General features: G+C 32.3%; 1 protein-coding gene across 1 annotated transcript in view; it reads left to right on the top strand.

The window, feature by feature from the left end:
* LOC140437921 (uncharacterized) overlaps nucleotides 1-26,164 on the top strand; it is a 224,775-nt gene that overhangs the window by 48,589 nt on the left and 150,022 nt on the right. Inside the window, exon 3 of the mRNA XM_072527709.1 lies at nucleotides 12,946-13,081. Within this exon, the coding sequence (XP_072383810.1) occupies nucleotides 12,946-13,081 (136 nt within the window). The remainder of the gene's footprint in view (nucleotides 1-12,945; nucleotides 13,082-26,164) is intronic.

Genomic DNA, 26,164 nt, shown 5'->3' with positions numbered 1-26,164 from the left:
GTGTCTTGCCATAAATTTTTTTACTTTTAGTTTTATTGTGTTGTTTTGATAGCTACTTTCAATTGTTTTGATTATTCCTAGAGGTATCTCTTATACGTACAGTAAGTGGATAACGTCTTTTAATTTGACCCGGGCAAATGCCTTCTTAAGGTCCACGAAACAAAGATATGTCGATTTGTTGTATTCTAATGATTTCTCTTGCACTTGCCTCATTATAAATATAGCGTCCGTGCATGATCTTCTCGACCTTAAACCTTGTTGATCTTCTGCTAGTGTTATAATTTCATTCAGTTTATTTGTTATCAATTTGGTTGTTAATTTTAGTGTTGTGTTTAATAAATTAATTCCTCTGTAATTTTCCAGGTCCGATTTGTCTCCCTTTCTGAAGACAGGTATTCGGATGCTTGATCTCCACTCTTGAGGAATTCTGTTTTGTTCTATTATTTTTTTAATTAGTTTTAATTCTTGTTTGGTCAGATCTGGTCGTCCGTACTTTAGGACTTCGTTCGTTATTATGTGTTTGCTCTTCTGCTGGTTTTAAATTTTTTAATTTCCTAAATGATTGTTCTGGAGCTATTTTCTATGATTACTTTACCTCTTCTTTTTCAATATTTATTTCTTAGTTTGTCGTCGCCTTTGGTGTTGGTGGTTCATTATTATCATCTTTAACAAATAGGGAACGAAAGTAGTCTACCCATGTTTCCTTCTAAATGTGTTACGTACATCTGTTTTCTTTGGCCTCTGATCATTCTTCGTATTTCTTTTTATGTTCCGGCACGACTTCCCCATCTGTTTTGAGAAGCTTTGCCAGTGTTTCCTTTTTATTTGTTTAACTAAAGTATTTGTTTCATTTCTGATTCGTTTATAGTAGTTGTATACCTGTTGTGTTTGTTGTGTTCTGTATTGCACAAAGGCTTACTTCTTTTCTTAACATTTTGTCTTCACTTCCTCTCTAAACCATAGTGTTTTCTTTTTTTATATTTAGTGTTAGTTACTTTTTTATCTCTTTAAGTGATCTGTTGCTGCGTTAAATGTGTTATTTTTAAGTTTTTCCCAGCTTTCCTCGATATTATCGTTTTCAAATATTTCTTGCCTAGCGATCTGCTCTGATATTCTTTTTCTGTATAAGTATTCCGTGGATTCCGTATTTAGTCCTTTGACTTTGATTTTTGTTTGTGTTGGCGCCGCTCTCTTGGGTGGAAAGTATTGCAGGATGATTCTTATTTTAGATAATACTAGGCTATGGTCGCTAGAGGCCTACATCTGCTGAGTTGAGGCATTTTACGTCGATTATTTTTGATGGATGTATATCTCTGATGGGTATAACATAATCTATCATAGATCTTTGTCCACGGGTGTTACTAAATATATATTGGTGTTGGTTTTTGTGGTCAAAAAATGTGTTATTTATTCTTAGTTCGTTATTTGTGCAGAAATTTATCATCAGTTCTTCATTTTCGTTTTTGACATCCTCGTATGCTTTTGCTTAATTCCAGGTATTGCTTGATTGCCTATTAGAGCGTTAAAATCCCCCAATATTATCATCTTCCCTGCGACTTGATCTACTACTTGTTGTAATTGATCTTTTCAGGACCAAAAATTATACTGAAATGATGACATCTTCTGAGGTAAAATATTCCGAAGCAAATTGTGCATCCGTTAGCATTTCCGGGTGTGGGTTATTTCAGACGGAATACTATTATAAGTTCCAAAAGTTAGAATAGGGTCCTAATATGTTATAATATAGTCTTAATAATAAGAGTATGCACTTGATAGATGCGCTTACAAGAAGCAGAGTAGGCGGAAAGAGACTAGGTGGCAAGAAGAAAGTGCGGAAGAACCAAGTAAAGGTTACAAATTGTGGAATGTATAAAAAAATACTACTAGTACCGGAGTTGGTATAATTCCTGATCGTGAAATGAAAGATAACTAAGTAGAAATTGTAAGAACGCTAAAAATGTTAGAGAAATCAGAGATTAAAACACTTAGATAGGTATCCACTAAGAATAAAAATGCAAATACAGGATTTTAGTTTTTGAAATGAAATATTTGTATCTGGAACACTTTTAAAAACAGAATTTTTTTTTATTTATGACTGTAAGTATTGAAATTCCAAAATTCCAAAAAAAATTGGTTTTGGAAAAGTATCTAAAAGAGTTCTAATAATTCATGTAACAATGTATCATCATTCTCCAATTTTGTTTAAGTTATTTTTAAAATCTTCTTGTTTTCCGTTTTTCCGTTTCTTTGAATGTTTTTAAAAAATTGGTCATAGTAAATTATATTTTTTTAACTATCAGAAAGTAGAGATTTTAAAAAGCAAAAAAAAGCATCCACTTTCTAAAAAAAAATCAGACACCTTGGGGTAATAATTTTCAATTGAAAATGGGGATTTCTTTTCGATATTAATTCCAAATAAGGGAAAAAATACTTTAAATAAAAAATTACAGTATGTTTATGACATAAAAAGGTAAATTTTTGAAAAAAAATTTTGTTGGAAGATAAAAATAAAAGAAACCAAAAACTCGGGTATTTGAATTTTTCGCATTAATATTGAGGTTATGTGAACAAAGTGTGAATACACAAGTTGTAGGTGTTTTTACTTTATACAACTTTGCCGTTTAACTTTTTCCACTGGAGTTGTAGTTACGCCGGAAATCAGAATAAAGTGTTTTTACCCTTAAAAACTAGCGCATCTAGCAATTTTTCATATTTTTGCTTTAATTTTTGTAATATTTTTTTTGTTTTACAACGAATTCCATCCTGTTGCTATTTTCTTAACTTTTTATCATTTTCAAACGCTTCTGCACTGAATTCTAACCTAATATTATTTTAGAAATTAAAACATGATGTGTAAAAAATTTCTATTTTTATAAAACATACTTTTCAGTTGTTAAATCCTATATTGTCAATACTTCAAATCATAAGAAGGTTTATTACATAAATTCCCTATTTTGACAGGCCACTGAGCTTTAGCCTCGACAAACCTGATAGTGAAACTTATCGAAAGCAACCCTCCTAAATAGAGGCGACATTTCATCCCCAGTTATCTTTACTTTGACATTTCAGATACTCCCTATGCGATGGTAGTAGACCTTATATCAGTAGAGCGTGCACTGTACATACAATATGAGCAGAAGTTGATGGATTAGAAAAAAGATTTTAGGTTTATGGCATCAGAAGGAAATGGGAGATGAATTTTTCTTCAGATTTTTTTGACGTTTACTTATGTATTTTTTTATGTTTTAAAGTTTAGAACAAGCCGTAATAATACATGTTCGTTAATGCATAGTTTTAATATACATAGAAAAGTTGGCAAAACCAAAAATTATTTGCAGTTATTTTCGAAAAGTTATAGAAACTTTTACAAAACCCAATTTTCAATTATAAAGCTTTATATACGCGTACGATATATTTGCTGAATAAAATAGAAAATAACAATGGTGCAGGTAACAATGAGCGAATCCAAAAAAATGAACATAAAACGCTTTTAGTAAATTACGACTGAGTTCTTTCGATAAAAATATATTCGAGAAGTAAACAGAAAAATAAATCATTTGTCAGTCGACAACCAGAAAAACATTATCATTAGACGAAACTGGAAGTGGTGGTTATCTGTATTTTTGTAACACTTTCCAAGCACGGATGAAAAATTAATATTTTCATTAGACGAGATTTATCACAGTCAGGTGTTGGAAAATAAATTTTCTTTTGGTAATAACTGGTGCCAGATTGGATTGAGACTAATATGTATAAAATCAAATTTAAAATATAAAAATGTCTTATTCTAAAAGTTTGCTTAACTTATAAATTTGTTAAGAAATTTTTTATCATTATTTCCAAAAAAATCTATAAAATACATTCTGGCTAGATATTTTATGTACAGGTATAACAAACCATTTTATGTCAAGCTGCCCTAATCCAGTTATTTAGGCGATAAATGTAAGCCCCAAATGGGCTTTACTTAAAAAAGTAAATTAAAAAAAACTATGATAGCTAAAGCAATTTTGATTTATACCATAGATCTAACATGGCAGAGTAGAAATGTAGAAATGTACAAGCAGAAAAAAGCAGAACTGAAAAGTTATTTAATTAACGGCAATCTTACAGTTTAGTAAACCTTGTAGATGTAGTTGTATCATGGCAAATTACTTTGGACCCTACCATGAGGTTAATATCATTACATTTTGGTCAGTTATAGAAGTATTTATTAAGTATTCATCAGTCTGCCATTTTTGTCCACTGCTGAACATAGGCCCTCACCAACTTCTTTCACATGTTCTTAAGAGCTGTTTATCCAGTTGCTTGTTATCCTTTGTCTATCGTCGTACTATCTGGTTGGTCTACCTCTACTTTTATTGCGCTTTGGTCTTTTGTTCTAACGTATTTCGATTATTCAATTTGTGACCTACCTATCCCATTTAATATTTAATCTATCATTTTTCTTTGTCTTATGTTGGCATTCGATATTCTGTTTTTATACGCATTATTGAACACACATCAGAAGAGTTCGAAATTAAAAGAGGACTGCGACAGGGGTGTGTATTGTCACCACTTTTATTTAATGCATACTCTGAAGAAATTATCAAAAGAGAAGAAGAAGCAGCAGGAATAAATGTCAATGGAACACCAATTAACAATATTAGATATGTGGACAATACTATCAGAATAGCAGACAACCCCCAAGACCTCCAAAATTTAATGAACAAGGTAGTTGACTATGGAGAAGAATATGGATTATCAATAAACTTCAAGAAAACTAAATTTATGAGGATATCAAAAACCCAAAATAATGATTAAAGCCTGACCATTTCCGGTAAAACTTTAGATTAAGTTGAAAACTACAATTATCTTGGCACAATAATTAATCACACAAACGATTACTCCAAAGACAAATCAACAAACTTTAATAAAATGAGAAAGGTACTATGTGCAAGAGAACTGAAATTAGACTTGAGAGTTAGGCTGACAAGATGTTATATTTTCTCGACTCTGCTTTAAGGAATAGAAGCATGGACGCTTAACACGTCGACTACTAAAAAGTTGGAAGCATTGTAACTGTGGGTGTATAGAAGAATCCTGAAGATATCATAGACCGAGCATGTAAAAAACAACGAAGTCATGAGAAGAGTCAACAAAAGAATGAAAATATTGGAAACCAATCAAGACACGAAAGCTGCAATACCTGGGGCATGTCATACATAATGAAAGATACAACATACTTCAATTAATTATGCAAGGGAAAATCCAGGCCAAGAGAAGTGTAGGGAGGATAAGTATTTCATGGTTGGGTAACTTAAGGGAATGGTATGAATGCATATCAATCGAACTATTCAGAGTGGCATATTCTGTTTTTTCTGGTGACTCCTAACATTGATCTCTCCATTCCTCTTTATGTTACTACCATTTTGTTTATTAAAAGTTTTGTCTAGATTTAGGTTTCGGCAATAGACAGTAACCTGCAGAAAGACGTGCAAGATAAAACCAATATTGAACAGCTCATCGAAATGTTTGTGGGCGACCTTATAAAGGCCAATAAGAAGTGCCAAGCAAAGCAAACAAGGAAAAATAAAATCCACAAGGAAACTAAGTTCCTGTGTTTGGCTGTATACCATATATTAAAAATTTTGAATAAAATCCTTTATAAAAAGGTATATAAAAAACCCAGTTGGGCTATGTTAAATTGGCAAAACGTTGCTTTATTGAAGTCCTCGTAGACATACCGTCTCAGGACTTGCAACTTATTGCAGAGTCATATGTCACCATGTTACCAATCCAACGGTAACTTTACCATCTAAATTGTAAAACAAACATAATGTAAACTAAATTTCAATTAGCAATTTTTAAAGGGTTTTTAACCCCATATTTAGTGGCTACATCCATGTATTAACTTGGTACTGATGATGGAATACTTATTCCGAAAACGTTTTGCCAATTTAACATAGCCCAACTGGGTTTTTTATATACCTTTTTATAAAGGATTTTATTCAAAATTTTTAGAAAAATAAAATATTCACCGAGTAAACAAGAAAACTATAGCAAAAATAAAGGAACATGAAAGATATGTCCACAACTAATACTGCAGAGCCAAGGAGTTTAAACAAAACAATTTCAAAATCCTTTAGAAAAGACATAAGAACCTGTTTAAGAAATAGCTAATATCATAGAAAAAACAAAAAAAAACAAAAGCCTAGAAGTTCTAAAATGTAAGTTGAGGATAGGAGCAAGGAATATTTTTAAGTTAAAAAATAAACAAGGACATGCCATATATAAATAACAAGAAATCTTGAAAATCATTAAAGAGCACGATACAGCATTATATAGTCGACATGCTTATATTCCAGAGGTAGAAATTATATCAATACAAAATCAAGGAACGGATGAACTTCCAAATATATCAAGAGAATATTAGACCAGCGTTAAAAGCATCTGAGATGGAAAAGAAAATTTTAATATCTGCAGAAGATGACATTGTAAGTAAAATGATAAATTTAGGAGGCAAATGGCTGATAAAAGCTTTAAAAAACATTTATAATGCCTTCTTTGAAGGAATTACACCAGAAAAATGGAATAGTGGCAATATGATAATATTGCATAAAAAAGGAGATGTCACAAAAATTGGAAACCACAGACCTATCAGCTTGTTAACTTATTTATATAAGCTCTTTATAAGAAAAATTACTAACAGATTGGGACCTAGTAAGCTAGATTTTCACCAACCACTAGAGCAAGCCGGATTTTGGAGTGGCTTTAAAATGAATGACCACCTATATGTAATAAAATCCTTGATAGATAAAGTTATTGAATAAAACAGCCATCTGCTATTAATATTTTAAGACTTTGAGAAAGCATTTAATGCAGTTCAGCATAGCTTCATGTTAAAAGCTCTTTCAAAGTGCAGTATTGATCATAGGTATATAACTCTTCTTCGGAATATATATAATAGTGCTGCAGTGACACTGTACTATGGCGACTCAAATAAATTTTCCTTGGAGAAGGGTATTAGACAAGGAGACACCATCTCTCATAAACTATTCACGGTTTTATTACAAAATGCTATGAGAAGAATGCTGCGCACACCTTGGACGGCTCATAAGACAAACGTTTTCAAAATGAAAAAAAAAAAAACAGCAAAGATTTGATTTCACGTTCAAAGCGTCTATGTATCTGTTGATACGTATTTCGACTTATTAAGTCTCATCAGAACAGTTATTCATAGCCGTTCTTAACGTAAAAAATAATCTTCTCTGTCTTTTAGGAAGCAACAATAAAATGGCTTCGTTATGGACGCAATAGCGACATCTGATAGAAAAATCGGTAAGATAGTTTCGAAACAAATTCAGATTTCTGCTTTAATCTGAAACTTCTATAAATGCAAGGTATAACAGACGTTGATAAAGATGTTAATAGAGACATGGGGAATCTAAAATTTGCATTCCACGACATGTCTATCAACTAAGCAGAAATCCATAACGAATTTGTTTTTTGTACTCATACAGAGTAGATCCGAATAAAATAAAAAAGACAGCAAAGATTTGATTTCACGTTCAAAGCGTCTATGTGTCTCATCATAATAAGTCTCATCAGAACAGTTATTCATAGCCGTTCTTACCGTGAAAAATAATCTTCTCTGTTTTTTAGGAAGCAACAATAAAATGGCTTTGTTATGGACGCAATAGCGACATCTGATAGAAAAATCGGTAAGATAGTTTCGAAACAAATTCAGATTTCTGCTTTAATCTGAACCTTCTATAAATGCAAGGTATAACAGACGTTGATAAAGATGTTAATAGACATAATAGACACCATTAACATCTTTATCAACGTCTGTTATACCTTGCATTTATAGAAGGTTCAGATTAAAGCAGAAATCTGAATTTGTTTCGAAACTATCTTACCGATTTTACAAACGTTTTCATTTTAACCAACTCGAGATTAAAAAAGTCTGTCCACAATATGTCTGCAACGTATTCTCCAATTTTTCGGTCACGTGGTTTGCAGAGGTGACGATAGTTTGGAGAGATCAATTGTTTCTGGAAACGTTTCAGGGAGAAGATCAAGAACACGATGACCAACTAGATGGTTTGTCCAAATTAAGAATTCAGCTGGAAACTCTTTCTGCGAAGCTCCCAGAGCGAAGATAGAGACCAATGGAGAAAAATTGTTAAGAATATTGGAAGAAATCACGATCCTCAGTAATGGAGAAACGACAAGAGAGAGAGCTATGGGAAATCATAATTGGGAATATATTGGAGTCAACATAAATGCGTAGTTTTTGAACAAGTTGAGGTTTGCAAACCACACCGTTATTGCAGACTGGGTAGATTATGCCTGCCAAATTTTTTAAGACCTTCAGTCTCTTCTCTTAAGAGTTGGCCTTAAAATTAACTTTTCCAAAACAGAATACATGACCAACCTTGTATAGGCCAAAAACATTTCAACTAATGGCACGCAAATCAAAGTGTATACCTATAAATAGCTGGGTCACGAAATTCAATTATTAAGAGACAATTAAACAACAGAGTTAAACAGGAGAATAGGACTAACACGGGCAGCTTACGGAAAACTAAGAGAACTCTTTAGACAGAGACAGAGTTTCAAATCAAATAATTAGGAGAAAAACTGGTGTTACGGACACAGTTAAAAGAATTACACCACCAAAATGGAATTGGGCACGACATGTTTCCAAAGTCAAAGATGTAAGATGAACCAAGAAAATTTTAGAATGGAGACCTACACACGATACTTATTGTAATCGGGGACGTCTTCCAACAAACTGATCGGACGACATCAAGCACATCCAGCAAACTGTATTCAGGTTGCTGCTCAAGAGTGGATGCAATGGAATTATTTACGATAGGCTTATGTTAAATAAATTATTAACCGATATTAATATAAATCACAAATTAACTTACTTTAAGTACTATAGTTGAAAAAACAGTTGAAAATACTCACTGAAAATAGTTTTTAAGTTATTTTAAAAATCCTCATTTTTCTATTTTACACATTAACCTTTTTTTAACTAATAGCTCACACTATCAAAGTTAAAGTATTTTAAAGTATGAGAGTCTGTTACGAAATAAAATATAAAATGTATCTAACTGGGTTATTCTATTTTACACATGAATGGTAAATGCTTAATTTTAAACCAAATCAAAATGCAGTATTTTACGCTATATTTTTTTCCAGAATATATACCGTAGCTAAAAATAATATTACACTCGTATAAATCGGTGTTACTTTCATCTTCTGCGTCACATGACTGACGCTTCGATTGCCGTGAATGATTGCTTTCGACACGTTGAGTGACGTTAATACGGATTTAGATATGCAAAGCAAGACCCCTGAATTTATCGGTTTTGCATTTGCAAAAAAAGACAGTATCGGGATTACATCATACAGATTGATTATGAAAGATATATATTGAATACCGAAATAAATACTAAACAATCTGTTCAAAGCGATTATACGATTGCTTCGAGTTTGAAAGGTGGAACGTTGATACAAATTTTCTTTTGCTATTTGTCTAGAATTATTCTGTTAGATATTGGGAAACCGTGATGTCACAAATTTATACCAACAAATATGCCATTTACCAATAAATTTTTATTCACAAATATGATCCAGCATTATATATGCTATTATTTAATCAAATATTGTAACAAATCACTCTTGTGGTGTAAGCAAAGAAATTATTAACATTTTTATATGTATTCTGTATCTGTTCAAAGCGATTATACGATTGCTTCGAGTTTGAAAGTTGGAACGTTGATAAAAATGTTCTTTTACTATTTGTCTAGAATTATTCTACTAGATAGTGGGAAACCGTAATGTCACAAATTTATACCAACAAATATGCCATTTAGCAATAAATTTTTATTCGCAAATATGATACAGCGTTATATATGCTATTATTTAATCAAATATTGTAACAAATCACGCTTGTGGTGTAAGGAAAGAAATTATTAACATTTTTATATGTATTATAAAGTGTTAATATGAAATAATATTTAATATTGAGTGGAGTCCAGAGTGTGTAATGTCAAGTAAGTAACTGATCATAATTTGTGTAAATATAAAGTGTGATCATTCTTGAGACAAGGGTATTAAATAAGCAGCACTTTTGTGATTAAGAACACAATTTGACGTTTGAAAATAGCAAAATTTCAGATTAAAATAAACTGAGGTGTCATGCAGTAAAAATGTTTGCGTTTCATTCTCCCTTAGCTACTTAATATTGAAAAGAACCTTACTTCGCTCTTGAAGGTCTTAGTCAGATACGAGGAGAAAAGAAACAAAGCTAGATGTTACTATTCCATATATTACCGGAAACGTTTCGTTTTGTGATTACAAAACAGCATTAGTCCAAATTTAGTGAAACTCTTTTAATTAGAAGAGAAGTCCAAAAAGTGACCTCTCATATTGATAAAAAGGATAATAATATTTAAAAAATTACAAACATGAGCAGTGATACTATATTAATGGTAACTAGGATGGTAATTAGATATTAAAAAACTGATAGCTGTAATTACCATCGATATTGTATTACTTCTCACGTAAGTAATTTTTTAATTAAAATCCATAAACTAATTTTCCAAACCAAATTCAGAATTTTGCTTTAATCTGTACCTTCTAAGAATTGCGAGGCAAAACAGACGTTGATAAAGATGTTACTAGAGACATGGGGAATCTAAAAATTGCATTCCACAACATATCTCCTCAACTAAGCAAAATTCTTAGCGAATTGGTTTCTAGTACTTATACAGAGTATATGGGAATAAAAAGGAAAAGACAGTTAAGATTTGATTTTACATACAGGGCGCCTGTGCATCCGCTTATACGTATTTCGGCCTAATAGGCCTCTTCAGAACGGCTTTCACAGTTGCTCTGAACGCGAAAATAAATATTTTCTGTCATGGGAAGCAACTCTAACGTATAGACGCAAATAGCGACATCTGATATTAAAAACCGTAAACTAATTTTCGAAACCAAATTCAGATTTTTGCTTTAATCTGTGCCTTCTAAGGATTGTAAGACCAAACAGACGTTGATAAAGATGTTACTAGAGACATGGGGAATCTAAAAATTGCATTCCACAACATATCTCCTCAACTAAGCAAAATTCTTAGCGAATTGGTTTCTAGTACTTATACAGAGTATATGGGAATAAAAAGGAAAAGACAGTTAAGATTTGATTTCACATACAGGGCGCCTGTGCATCCACTTATACGTATTTCGGCCTAATAGGCCTCTTCAGAACGGCTTTCACAGTTGCTCTGAACGCGAAAATAAATATTTTCTGTCATGGGAAGCAACTCTAACGTATAGACGCAAATAGCGACATCTGATATTAAAAACCGTAAACTAATTTTCGAAACCAAATTCAGATTTTTGCTTTAATCTGTGCCTTCTAAGGATTGTAAGACCAAACAGACGTTGATAAAGATGTTACTAGAGACATGGGGAATCTAAAAATTGCATTCCACAACATATCTCCTCAACTAAGCAAAATTCTTAGCGAATTGGTTTCTAGTACTTATACAGAGTATATGGGAATAAAAAGGAAAAGACAGTTAATATTTGATTTTACATACAGGGCGCCTGTGCATCCGCTTATACGTATTTCGGCCTAATAGGCCTCTTCAGAACGGCTTTCACAGTTGCTCTGAACGCGAAAATAAATATTTTCTGTCATGGGAAGCAACTCTAACGTATAGACGCAAATAGCGACATCTGATATTAAAAACCGTAAACTAATTTTCGAAACCAAATTCAGATTTTTGCTTTAATCTGTGCCTTCTAAGGATTGTAAGACCAAACAGACGTTGATAAAGATGTTACTAGAGACATGGGGAATCTAAAAATTGCATTCCACAACATATCTCCTCAACTAAGCAAAATTCTTAGCGAATTGGTTTCTAGTACTTATACAGAGTATATGGGAATAAAAAGGAAAAGACAGTTAAGATTTGATTTCACATACAGGGCGCCTGTGCATCCACTTATACGTATTTCGGCCTAATAGGCCTCTTCAGAACGGCTTTCACAGTTGCTCTGAACGCGAAAATAAATATTTTCTGTCATAGGAAGCAACTCTAACGTATAGACGAAAATAGCGACATCTGATATTAAAAACCGTAAACTAATTTTCGAAACAAAATTCAGAATTTTGCTTTAATCTGTGCCAGATTTAAGCAAAATTAGTTTACGGATTTTAATATCAGATGTCGCTATTTGCGTCTATATGAAGCCATGTTAGAGTTGCTTCCTAAGACAGAAAAGATTTATTTTCACGTTCAGAGCGACTGTGAAAGCCGTTCTGAAGAGGCTTATTAGGCCGAAATACATATAAGCGGATGCATAGACGCACTGTACGTGAAATCAAATCTTAACTGTCTTTTTCTTTTTAATTTTTTCATTACTATTCTCATTTCTATCAGCATGAGAGGTCACTTTTTGACCTTTTAATTTAAATAGCTTTACAAATCCTTCTAAAAGAGTATTACCCTTGCAGATTTGGACTGATGCTGTTTTGCAATTACAAAACGAAACGTTTTCGCTAATGTATGGAATGGTAACATCTAGCTTTGTTTTTTTTTTTCTCCTCTTATCTGACTGAGACCTTCAACAGTTGACAGTGTGTAAGGTTTCCAACTTTTTCCGTTTTTATTTTCCTATTTTGCAAGACACGTCATTACATTTTTACTTTTATTATTTAATCGCCTTTACCTTTTCTATATAGCGTTTTATGTAGTGTTTCATTTATGTTTAAATATGTTTTCAGATATTTACGATAAAAAAACTATTTCAACTAAGTGATATCCTACAAAAGTCCTATTAATGTGGTCGGTAATCGGATACTAATGTCATTATTAATGACATCTTTTTGATATATCTACTATATTAGTTTATATGTTAGTTATGCATTAATTATTTTATTTACAGATGCACAATTCGACAGAAAGCGTGGTGGTTTTATCTTCAGTTCAACTTTCGTCAACAGGCATGTACAGATGCGAAGTATCCGGGGAAGCACCGTTTTTCGAAACAGTTACCGATCACCAGAAAATGACAGTAGTTGGTAAGTATTTTTTTCTCCTTATTTTTATTCACCAGCAATACTTTCTCTAAAATATGATTCAATTGTGAAATATCATCCACGTGATACGTGAAGTATTTAAGTTACTATGTATAAATCCCTCCTCCTTCTAGTTCTTTTTAGCTCTAGGTGCTTTGACTATTTAAATAACCGTAATTTCCTGCAATCTTTGCTGCTCATGAAGAAGTTTCCTATAAGGCAGCGAAACATTTGCATGAATACACATACAATTCGGCCAAAAATTTTGCCGTTACTAGGATATTCTGCCAAGTGTACTTTTTGGGATCGATGATTAAAACATGTGTTGTTTGGTTTCAAAGTATTATGAGGGCAAACTTCAATAAAGTATTTTTATTTAATTTTTAAAATTTAGATAAGTGCAAGAAACAGCACTGTTTTTAATATACAGCATAAAGAACAAGTTTTCAGAGTTTTTTTATCCAAATTATAACTAGTTGAAATGGGAAAGGATTAGTATATTAAGGTATTGTAATATGTTTAAACATTTTTATCTCGACTACATATTTAAATGTTTCTATTAATACTTCTTGTATTTAATATATTGTGCCTTACTGAGATCGACTAAAATTTTAGAGATGAATCTTTTCAAATTTTTTATTACTTTTTATTTCAATTAGGTATTTGCACAATTTATAAATGCTAAAATCCAACCCTGAAGATATCTGAATTTCCTTCTGTTTTGCGATTTGGATTTATCGTGAAAACATTCATCCTCGCAGTGGAGTTGAAATGACTACACTCTGACTGGGAGTGTTGGAAATAAAAATAAAATTGGAAAAGTTTTATGTAACTACAATGCCACAGTGCAATGTATTAGAAGTTTTCTTGAATATTGGAATCGTTTGAAATTCTACCAGGGTTTTTTTGAATAAATGTTAAATTAAGCAATTTTCTTTCAGTTTTATTAGGCATACTTTGGTTTCAATAATCTCATTCAACCTATTCATAACAACTGTGTTACTCTACATTAAATATCATGTTATTATTTTATTTGCTAAATTATAGTAGAGACCTAATAATATAGTAGAAAACAGAAAGAAGAGTAAACAGAACAAAATTACGTATATGATATCAAGTGAAGTAATACTGTGAAGTGAGGCTGATTGTATAATATCGGAATGGAAAACCCTCGCTGAGCTGCAAAATGAAAGTCACGAACAAACAATGTTTTTGTAATACTTCTCTTAGACTAGCACACAGATATAGTAGACGCAATAATAGACCTAAATAAGAGCCCGGGATCAAAAGGAAAGCTATTATAAAATCCACAAGGAAAATCGTGTAGTCGGCTGAATACCATAAATCACAAAAATTTTATTTAAAAAATCCTTTATAAAAAGGTTTTTATTTAAAAGAAACGTTTCGGGATACATCACGGTAGGTTTTAGGAATAATAATCCCGTCATCGGTGTTGTTACTAATACTTCACTCGTGTATGCCTACTAACAGCACTGATGATGAAATTATCATTTCGAAAACGTTCTGTGATGCAGTCCAAAAGGATTCTTTTTAAATAAATCTTCCTTTTTTATAAAAGGATTTTTTAAATAAAATTGGGTTCATTTGGAAAAAAGAGGGGCCACCCGCAGAATGTGTAGTCTATATGTACATATTTTCCAAATTCATAAAAAAATAAGATCCTTTGCTTTGCAAGAACTATATAGGCATTGCTTTGCTATACACTTAATATAAAGCATTAAGCAGAACCCTAAAAAGGGTATTGGATAAATGTGCATAATTTTTATGGGGAGTGTATTAAGTTGGCTTTAAGATTAATAGATCTTCAACTTGTTAAAGTTTTGCAGTGAAATAGATCCACACAAACTATCATTAATATAAAAAGTGTACATTGTAACGATTCAAAAATATTTTATTATTTTTTTTAATTTTATTTGATTCAGAAAGTAGAAACTTTTATGCGACCCTGTATAAGATTTTAGTTTGATGCCCTCCGCTTATGTATTTGAAAGTTAGTTTTTATCATAAATAGTCGAATGGCATTTTATAATCAAAAAAGAATCATTTGAATTCCGAACGAGAGGACCTACTATAGGTGTTTATTTGTACAAGTTTTAATTATAGCAGTCGCGTCCTCTTTAAATCTATTTTTTTTTTCGTACAAAATTGCGTCTTGAGCATATATTAAAAAAGACAATGTGGTTTAAGATTCAAGCTTCTGTGAATTAGAATCGATGAGCTCGACTAATCGCTTGCTACTAGATAGAATTCGTCATGAGGGTGGGGAGTTTTTTTTGTTTTACCGGCAAAAATCATACAAGTGCGAGAAATAAAATATTTACCGGTCCAGCTTCTGCAAAAGCCGGTAATCTTCTTCTTTCACAAGTACTAGAAGCTTCGTCCCCTAGTATCATCAATTTTCAGTTAAGTCCATTAAAAGTTAGGTAAAACGTTTTGTTTTCGTTCACTCGCCAAAGATTAAGAGTAAAAACATAAGTTTTTTTGTTACTGTTGAGAAATTTTACCTTATTTAATATTTATTTTAATAACTTTATATATATATATATATATATATATATATATATATATATATATATATATATATATATATATATTTTATTGTTTCTCTTGTATAAGTTTCTCACTATATTATTCTGAAGCTATTTTCCTGTGGCATGTTCGATTAATGACTATTTAAATGGGAATAAGCCACAATTAGTAACAATTTTTTTAATTTACTAATGTTTGTATTTTAAGAACGATTTCCGAAGTGGAAATTGAAACGTCAATAAACGTATTTTAACGTTAATTGTGGCTTATTCTCATTTATATAGTAATTAAGTTTCTCACGTTAAAATTGGCTGTATTCATATTTGTAATCAAATCAGGGAACACTTGTCTTCAATTGTCCACACGTCTATGGAAAAATCATTACTTACCCTAATATGCTCGAGATAAGGGAAATTAAAAGATTAACTTTATCTAATTTATTACATCTCCCAACAACGCGATTTTGTAAATTAAACACGGTCTACAAGTAAATAGGTATTCGTTTCTATGAAAAACGGAAGAAATAAGCAAGAATTTGTGGCGCCATCACCTACATTTGAGTACACGTTGAAATATTTTTTGCTGCCCGGTACTCACACAACGTCGCCGAGTTTCGACGTTGACCTCCCACCTGGAGAGGTACCCATAGCATATAAAAAGGGCCACTTCTTTTGAACTGACTAGTATTATTTATAAGTTATGCCAATTGATTTTTTTCTTATTTACAATTGTATATATTTCATTTAGATTTTTACTACTTTACTAAATTATCTAGCTATTTCATTTCTGATCCGAGGCATAATCCTGTTTCTATGAGCTGTATGGTTTATATCAGTAGGGTGCTAACCTGACTGTAGACTCACTTATCCTTATCAGGGCTTAGAACCGACAACAGTTCTGTCGAGCTACTCGATCCACCCAGCAAAATAGTTAAATACTTGAAAATCTGAAAAACAGAAAAGCAGCAGGTAAAGACGGGGTACCAAACGAGTTACTGAAATATTGTGGAGCAGCAATGACAAAACAATTAACAACATTAATTAATAAAATTATACAACACGATAAAATAGCGGAAGAATCCAGAACGAGCAAACTAATTCTACTATTTAAAAAAGGAGATAAAAATCAAGTTTATGCAGAGGCACAAACTTGTTAAATACTACGCTAAAACTTACAACTAAAATTTTATAAGTGGTAATAAATCAGAGAATAAGTTTAGCAGATGAACAACAGGGTTTTTGTAGTGGAAGATCGTGTACAGATGCAATATTCGTTATAAAGTAAATTACTGAGAAATCACTAGAATATAATAGACCAGCATTTTTGTGTCTGATTCACCTAAAAAAGTGTTTGACAGAGTACGACCCAAAGATGTAATTTATCTTGTGTTTTATAGAGAAACTCCCCTAAATATTATATGAAACTATCAAAAACGTCTACAAAAACAACAAAATGAAAGTCAAAATAGATGGACAACTTATAGAGTCTATAAAAATAGGCAGCGGAATAAAACAAGGGGATTGATTGAACCCCATGCTCTTTAATTTGGTCATGGATGATATCATCAGAAGCGTTAACAAAGGAAAAGGGTACAGAATGGAAAACAAAGAAATCAACATACTCTGTTACGCAAACGAAGCAATATTGATAGCCCAAGATGAAGAGAGTCTGCAAAATCTGGTCCACAGATTTAGAATAAGAGCAAAAGAATTTAGTATGACAATCTCATCTCAGAAAACTAAAACAATCAGTAGTCAGCAGCCTGACAGGATGCCTTAATAACACTATATGGCGAAACCGACACATTAATCTGACACAAGATCTGACACAGCCACAACGCAAAGGCTTTTGGAAACGGCAGAATATGAGCGTACTGAAAAAAATTGCAGGAAATACGCTGGAAGATCGAAAGAGACGTGAAGACATTAGAAGATAATGTAACGTGTAATGTATAAATGAATGGACTCAAAATAAAAAAAAAATTAATTCTCCACATAAGCAGAATGGAGAAGACCCATGTCGTCAAAATAGAAATATATGTCACCAATCGGCAGAAGAAATATCGGACGACCGCGCGAAAGATGTAGTGACAACCTTCCATAGAGGTATCAATCCGTCAATGTACAAGCATAATTCCTCATAAAGAGGAAAAAAGAAGAAGAATTAGCGATTTCTAGTAATTTATACGTAACCATTATATCCTAAAATAAGCCTAGCAATGCTAAAATCAGCTTCTACTATAACGCTAATTTCCCTGATAGAATATATCTAAGTATATCTATTTATTACTCATCGAAAGCTTTTCTTTAATTCTTTATTAGAATAAATTAAGCAGCATAGACACACTCAACATTTCAAGAGTCCTTTATGAAGTACACCAGAAGTTATACTAAATATAAAAACAAGAAAACTTGAATACTTTGGCCACCTGATGAGACGACAAAAGTACACATTTCTACAAAATAGTATGCAAAAAAAAATCCAAGGACGCAGAAATCTATGCCGTAGAAGAATATCCTGGATGAGAAATTTAAGAGAGTGATTTGGCTGTACCACTAACGAATTATTCAAAACAGCAGTAAATAAAATTATAATCGCCTTAATGATATCCAATCTTTGATATGAGAGCACTCAAAGAAGAGAAGATGAAGTACACATTTTAATTGGTCTTTTATTTCTATATCAGCAGTTATTCCAACTTCACTTCGTTTGTATCCTATATTTAAAATATCTTGCATTTGTTTATTTTTAATTAACATACAGATAAATCGAATAAAACCAAACAAAAGCAAGCAAATAAAAATAAATTTCTTGTGGCGTGTTTTTCACTGAATACTTTATACTAAGGAATAAATTGTATTCAAGTGTTATAAAAATATTGTATAGAATATTTAGTGAAAGAAGAATTCAGTTTTCTTGACAACAGGCAACTTCTAGAATTCTTAGTGACTAATAAACGTTTAAATCCACACTTTTCTTAGTGTATTAGATTAGGAAGCCTCAAGCCAAAAACAGGTAGAAAAAGCAAGAAGATTGAATTGGATATAAACTGTCTTTTGGAATAATTGAATAAGCCTGTGAGAGGTTACAATATTCTTGGTTGGGGGAAGTGAATGTCGAATTTCATGGTACAAGTGTTTTTTATATTATGCCAACGAGAATACCAATGCTAATCCTGAAAGGGAGGTCTGTCAAAAAATACCAGCATTAATGTATTATTAAAATTAATTAAGTTTTTTCTTTTAAATTTGTACGACCGAAACATTCCGTTGGGGATTTTATATTGGGATTATTTTTAAATATGTTTTCGCATTTATATTTTAAGATAAAAGAAAATCAAAATAACATGGTATAATGTTATGTTCACGCAAAGCTGATTAGAATGTCATAAACACAAAACTTGTTAAAGGTTTGAAAAAAGCATAATGACGGTATTAATTTGAATTCATTTGGTGTCGCCAGGTAAAAATCGTTTGATTTCTCTTTTTGTTTAAAAAAAGCTTTAATAGGTGCAGAAAAAGAAGACAATCCATGCTAATGTCATTCACAATCAATCTTATTTTTATTATTAATAATCACAGTAGTATAATAGCTAATTAAGTTCCTTTTTAGATAAGCAAAACGAGCTATAAAATAAAGAAGACAAAAGCTAAAAACTGTATAAGCAAGCTTGTCTTAATATATGATATGTCGTTATAAATAATAAAATAAATATAAACACATAAAAATTCTGAATTAAGTAGAACGATAGTGTCATGTTTTTTTGCTCATTGAGCCCGTCTGGTCCTAGATTTCCGTTATCACTGAATGTTTGTACCCTGTACAAGTTTGTACAGGTCTTTAGCTTGGTGTACCTTAAGTATACCAAGGTCTCTTGTTGGTTACCCATATAGTTATTGTCGCTTAAAGTGCACTACCTCGCAATCGCGTAAGATATGTTTTACAGCTTCTGGTTCCTTAATTGGAGAGTCTGCAATTATTGAGGTCTCCAATATAAATACTTATTTTAGTCAGGAAGTTTTTTATTTGTGCGTGTCTGATCGACATTACCGTTACTGTTATCAGTTTATTCCTTCTCATATGAAGAAGTTTTTCTGTTTCATTTGTGCATGGAACACCAATTAAGATTTTACCCTGTGTTTTATTTTTGGGATTCTCTCAATATCTCTCACAACTTTCTCGAATCCAGTCTACTACAATCTTTCAGACTCACAGTTGGTGCGATTGGTTTGTTCGGCTCTCGTTTAGAAAGTCAATCTGTTTTTTTGTTACCTGCGAGATATGTCGATACTTTGATATGGTCCATAATAAAATACACTCAGATGCAAAAAAAACGCAACAGAGAAAGTTTTGGTCAAATTTAAAGTAATTCAGTTTTTTTATTTTTAGCCCTATTTTAATGATTTTTTTACCACACGGTGTAAAAATTTATATATTTTATTTAAGTATAGTAAGTAGTAGTAAAAATTTATATATTTTATTTAAGTATAGTAGTAAAATGGATAGGAGAAGTAATGACGAAATAAAGCAAAGGACATCAATAGAAACAGACATACTAACATATATAGAACAAAAAACACTAAAGTGGTATGGACATGTAAGAAGAGCTAGCGACAGCAGATGGATAAAAAGAATAACCGAATGGAGCCCCATAGGAAGGAGGAAAAGAGGACGACCCCGAAAATCCTGGAGGAACGAAGTAGACGACGCCATGAGTAAGAGAGGACTAAACGATGGAGAATGGAACAACAGAGAGAGATGGAAACGGTTGAGCGAGGGAAGGCAATAAATACTGTAGAATCTCTAAATATATATGTATATAAGTTTTTTAACAAAATTTTGTATTTGACTTATTATACGGGATTAATCGAAAGGTAGTTTTTTATCCTAACTTTGAAACACCTTGTTTTTTAGTTGCAACTATGTCTTCTAAGTATCATATTTTTCATTTAATATGAAAATATGGATTTATTCATTTTTAAGAGCGAAATGACTTTGCCACCCACAATTTACGACTTTTCCTATTATTATCATTATATTTTGTATTAACTTGTAATACGATGATGGGGGCTTTGGTGACTGACATCGAAGGAATGTCATATCGACATCTTAGAAGCACTGTATTTAAATAATGATTAAAAGCGACGACATGATTTTGGTTGTACTGAACAATGATAATAATAACAAAACATAAAAAACAATTTAAATGTAACTTAACCTAATTAGGCAAATCAAGAAAAACTACTAAAAAATAACTTAATACTTTGTATTGCCTCCCCTAGCCTCTATAACTGCCTGTAAACATCGACTCATGCTGTCTATGAGGTTGCGAATATCATATTGCTGGATGTTTTGCCATTCCTCTTCTAGAGCCAAGCGAAGTTCGTTAATTGAGGCTGGTGCTACTTCGCGGCCTCTAATATTTCTACCAAGCATGTCCCAAACGTGCTCTATTGGGTTCAGATCTGGCGAACACGCTAACCAGTTCATTTTATTAATACCAACTTCGTCTAAATATTGCGTGACAAACATTGCAGAGCGGGGTCGAGCATTATCTTGCATTAATAGAAAATGATCGCCGATATATTAAGAAAAGGGTACTACGTGATTCGCTAAAATTTCCTCAGTATACCGGTGTGTAGTAATTAGTTATCGGTGAAATATAACTACCATTGCGTGAACGGAATTGTAAACACATTTACGCGAAGAAAGTAAGAAAGAAGGAGAAAGCAAAATAAAAAGAAAATATTACATTGCGCTAGAAAAATTTTAAATAGACTTTTAATTGAATTATTGCCTAATTAACAAAACACTTTTTACCTTTTTTAAAACAATATCACTCACATTTCTTAAAATCTTATCTCTCCAACTTCACTTTGATCTCGACGCATACCTTTTCTGGCTAATGTTTTTCTGGCGCAGCACAAAACACCGTTACAAAATCGTCTCTAAGAATTTTTGAAGTGATGTAAAACTTGAAGTGTTCTTGAGCCGAAGCCCGGTTGAAAGAAAATTCCAGGCAAAGAAGTAGAAATGACATTGTTTCACCACTTTATTTAATCTTCCAGTATAAAGAGACAGCGCCTCCAAGTTTTACACGGGGAAGTTCTTTCTCTTTATTCAACTTCTTTTGTAAGAATAAAAGTTAGATAGTCGCGGTGGATAAGGGTATATGTAAATGGAGAAAATGTTAGTTTAATCGAGGTACATAAAGAAAAAGTGTTTATGGATTACAAAAATTTTGAAAAAGAAAAATAGTTTTTGTACAATGTTACTATTAAATAGGTACTTCTTCCTGAGATATACGATTATAAGTTATGGATTTATAAACTAATAACAATTATTTTTATATTGCATTCATATATAAATCTTAACGATTTAAGACTACCACACGTGCAGAAACCGTAATGAGCTGCATACTGTATTTTATCTACGATGAACAAGTAATTTATTTTGAAAGTTTTAATTGTACTTCCGGTCTCCCAATTTCCCCTGATTATGTTTACAAAACATACGGAATGCACTGTATATACTAACCCAAGTCGACAACATACCTTGCAGATATGGATTACGATCAACTTATAGGTTTACGTACAACTCCCTTCGTAAAGGTATACAAGTGTGCTTCCGCGCAGGATAAGAGTCAACCGTTCTTTTTATACTCCGACGAGGACCATCAAATGTTCAACGTTAAAATCTATTCTTCTTCTTCTTCAAGTGCCCTGTCCGTTGCGAACGTTGGCTATTAACATGGCAATTCTGATCTTGTTTGCGGCGCTTCTGAATAGTTCGACCGATGTGAGCCCGAACCACTTCCTCAGATTTTGGAGCCACGAGTGTCTTCTCCTTTCTGGCCCTCGCTTCCTGTCTATTTTTAAAATTTATTAGTGTGACATATATAATAGTTTTATACCGTTGACTTACAATCAATGTATAAACATGTCGACAAATATTTTAATTCAAATATTTTGAAATGGACCATTTGTATAAAATTCTAGTTTGTGATGGGTAGCTCTTTCGGGGCGACAGACTCAGTAAAACACAGGTTTGAAATAAAAATAAATCTATTAATTTAACATATATACAATAAATAAAAATAAAAAGGAATTTTACGTTGTATACTTATACAATAAATGAAAATAAAATGAATTCTACGTCCCCGTCTGGATCCCGCGATGAATGAAGTCCCCGGCGAACGTCCATAAAAGAAAAGAAATTAATTAGTACTAATAAAGAAATGAAATGGGGGAAATCGATCGCGCGGAGATTTATACTCGCTTTCGCTTCAATTCAGCGAAAGCTCCGAATGTATTCGCAAACACAATATTTAGCTGCAGACCCACGGCAATGTTCAATACACAATATCGATGGGTTCCGCTTGGTTAAGGACAGAGTACGATCCTCAATACGGAAATCTCTCTGTCCCGGTTGGCTCTGTGCAGATCCGCGGTAATGTTCAATACACAATACCGATGGGTTCCGCTTGGTTAGGGACAGAGTACGATCCTCAATACGGAAATCTCTCTGTCCGGGTTGGCTCGCAGGTTCACTACACCGGCGAGTCAGGGAGCCTAGAGCGCTAGCTACAAGACTGTCTAATTCCGCTATTTACACGCCTTAAATAGCCGTTCCAAATCCCCCTACGCCGTCCCGTTGTAGAAGTGGATGCGCAAATATTGACACTCCCACGGTTTGAACTGTTAAACGATCAGAACATCGTTACAAGTTGGTACTCAAAAAAAAATTATAGATACTATATTCAACCAAAAAATTGTACTAAAATATTCACAATTCATTACTGAAAAAGTCAAACATGCCACAAGAAGAAGTTTTAGATCAACATTTTAATAAATTATTCTATTCTGATGTTACATGTTTTATTTTTCTTTTTAATGTTTAAATCGAAATTTGAAAAGAAAATTAAGTTGTAAACTTGTACACTTAAAAGTAGATGAGTATAAAATATTTTAAGATAAAAATCATCCTTTTTATACCTGTATTTTTTACGTTTTGATTAAGATAGATACTTTCTAGTCACACAATAGGTAAAGAACGCTATTCAGAACATTTCTTTCCAATCAACTACAATCCTCAACAACTGCGCCAAGAAAAGAGTATTGAAAGCGTTTTCGTCTAATAAAAAATTCAAAGTTATCCGAAAGAATCATGGGATGAAAAAGAATCGAGAAATGTCAATACAAAGACGCAGCCATTATGTAACAGTTTCAATCATAATCTCGTCACACACAAATCGATAGAGAGTATAAGACTTACCTTCGCAAAAAGAAGCATAAAAAAAGAATGAAAAGTTTCCGTCGTTCGGGTATATATGGCGTGAAAATCGTAAGAATCTGAATTTGAAATCCCATTGCGACCGACATTTCTTTACTAACTGAACACCTGTGGGATTTTGATTCGATAATGCCCCTTTAGGGTTCTAGAGACTACCTTTTAAGGATGCTTATTTTTAATTTTTGGCTTGGGGCGCGGATTTTTAGTACGTGATGTTTGTTCGACAATTTTGTGTCAAATATTTTAGCGAAAAATATTTATACACATCTTATAATTATTTATATAAAAGAAATATTACTTTTTAAAAGAGTAATAAGCATTTTGCGCTGTCAAAATAATTATGTAATCGAAAAGAATTATAAAATAATACTTTTTTAATTTAATTTTTATAAATAAAAAACGACAGTTTTAACACTAATTAACATTTTCAATCATGAATTTTGAATATGTTATATTACAATTTTGTGCTTGTGGATGTATAAAGTACAATTTTCGAAATATTAGAACAAAAATATTTGTCGACATATGTATACAGTGTGAGTCAATGGTATAAAATCATTGTAGAGGTTTGTCTACGGCGTGGGTCGATGATCAAATGAAAATGTCACAATAAGTTCTCTTATTTACAAAAAATTGCAACAAAACTACTGACGATAGTACAATTTGTAACAATTGTTGTTTTTATTTAAATATAACTGTATGTTACATTAAATTTAGCGCATTTTATTCGTGGCCATTCTTTATACCCCGGAAATTTACATCTAGAAGCGAAGTATTTTCTTCCCAGAAAACCAGGAACACTATTAAGCCATTCTGCCGATGACACTGCAATAGCAAAATTTAGACATAGCTGTTAACAACCTGCAAACCGCGTTAGAAGAAATAGAGGAATGGAGTATTAGATGGAAAATCGCCATAAACTCCAACAAAACGCAGGCGGTACTTTTCAAAAAGTAACATCGGCAATCAGAGGCACAACCCACTGTACAGAACAATCCCATCAAATGCAAAAGCAAGGCAAAATACCTGGGAGTCATCATGGATAAAGAACTTATTGAAACTTATTAAAGAACAGTGGCTACAGTGCAAAAAGCCAACACGGCTAAAACATCCATCAGAGAACTCACAGATGGGAAAAGCAAACTAAGGACAAAAACAAAAATGAGATTAATAAACATTATCATTTTTCCAATACTTACATACACACCTCTCGCATGGCACACCTGTAACACTACAAAGAAGGGAAATCAAGCAGTTCACAACAGCTGCTTAAGAGAATCTGACAAGATCTAAATATATGTAGCAGAATGCTTCATACTCAGGGAACTACAACAGGTCATGGTGACTGAAATAATGAAGGATAGAACCAGGACAAAATTCGGAGAAATGGAAAAATACCCTAGTCCCATACTGCGAGAGATCATTAGATATGACGCTTTCCACCATTGGAAACATAAAAGGCCGAAACAACAAATAGCGGAATAAAAAGAGGAACCAAATCAAAAGTCAAACAAAATAAAAAGTTGTGTTATTAACTCAAGTTAATATCACAACTGGGTTTAAATTAAATTGCTTGCTTGTTTGCGAAGTATTTTCCATCATGTTCAGATATATGATCCATTATATTCAAACCATGTTAGTAGTTGGTCTCAATTCAAAATTTTGTGGGGTTAAAGAACGCCATGTGTTTGTCCAGTTCTCTAGTATGGTGGACGACTCTTATTTCTGGGTAATATTTCTTGGTTTCTAGCCAAAATCGTGCTTTTTTTTTAATAACTTAATAAAGTAGCTCTATTTTTGTACTCTAACTAGGTGTTTACACAGGCTAAATCTATAGTGTTTATAAACATCCTGAAGGTTCTATATATAGTTATCAGAACGTCTAATATATCAACTCCTCCCATGTGTACGTTGAAGAGCCAAATTACATCAGGTATTAAAATTTCTATACTTTTTTATTAATTTTGGTCCACTTTTTGCACAAATCTTTATGTTAAATGCTTTCAAAATTTAAAGCCATCACAACAGCTTGATTGTTACACTGTTTGGTCATTATGACACTTCATCACTGCTTAACAATTCTTCAGAACTACTACGTATGCTTTATTAATATTTCGTCTATGAAAAAACGCGGGTTTTAAAAACGAATAATTCGAACTGTATCAGCAGCATAGATATATTTGTGCGGCATATACGGTACTAAATTATAGTTGAAAAAATCTTCCTTTTATAACCACTAAGGGT

The sequence above is a fragment of the Diabrotica undecimpunctata genome, chromosome 3 (assembly GCF_040954645.1).
Source record: "Diabrotica undecimpunctata isolate CICGRU chromosome 3, icDiaUnde3, whole genome shotgun sequence".
Lineage (NCBI taxonomy): Eukaryota > Metazoa > Arthropoda > Insecta > Coleoptera > Chrysomelidae > Diabrotica > Diabrotica undecimpunctata.
This window is presented reverse-complemented; position numbering and strand designations above follow the sequence as displayed.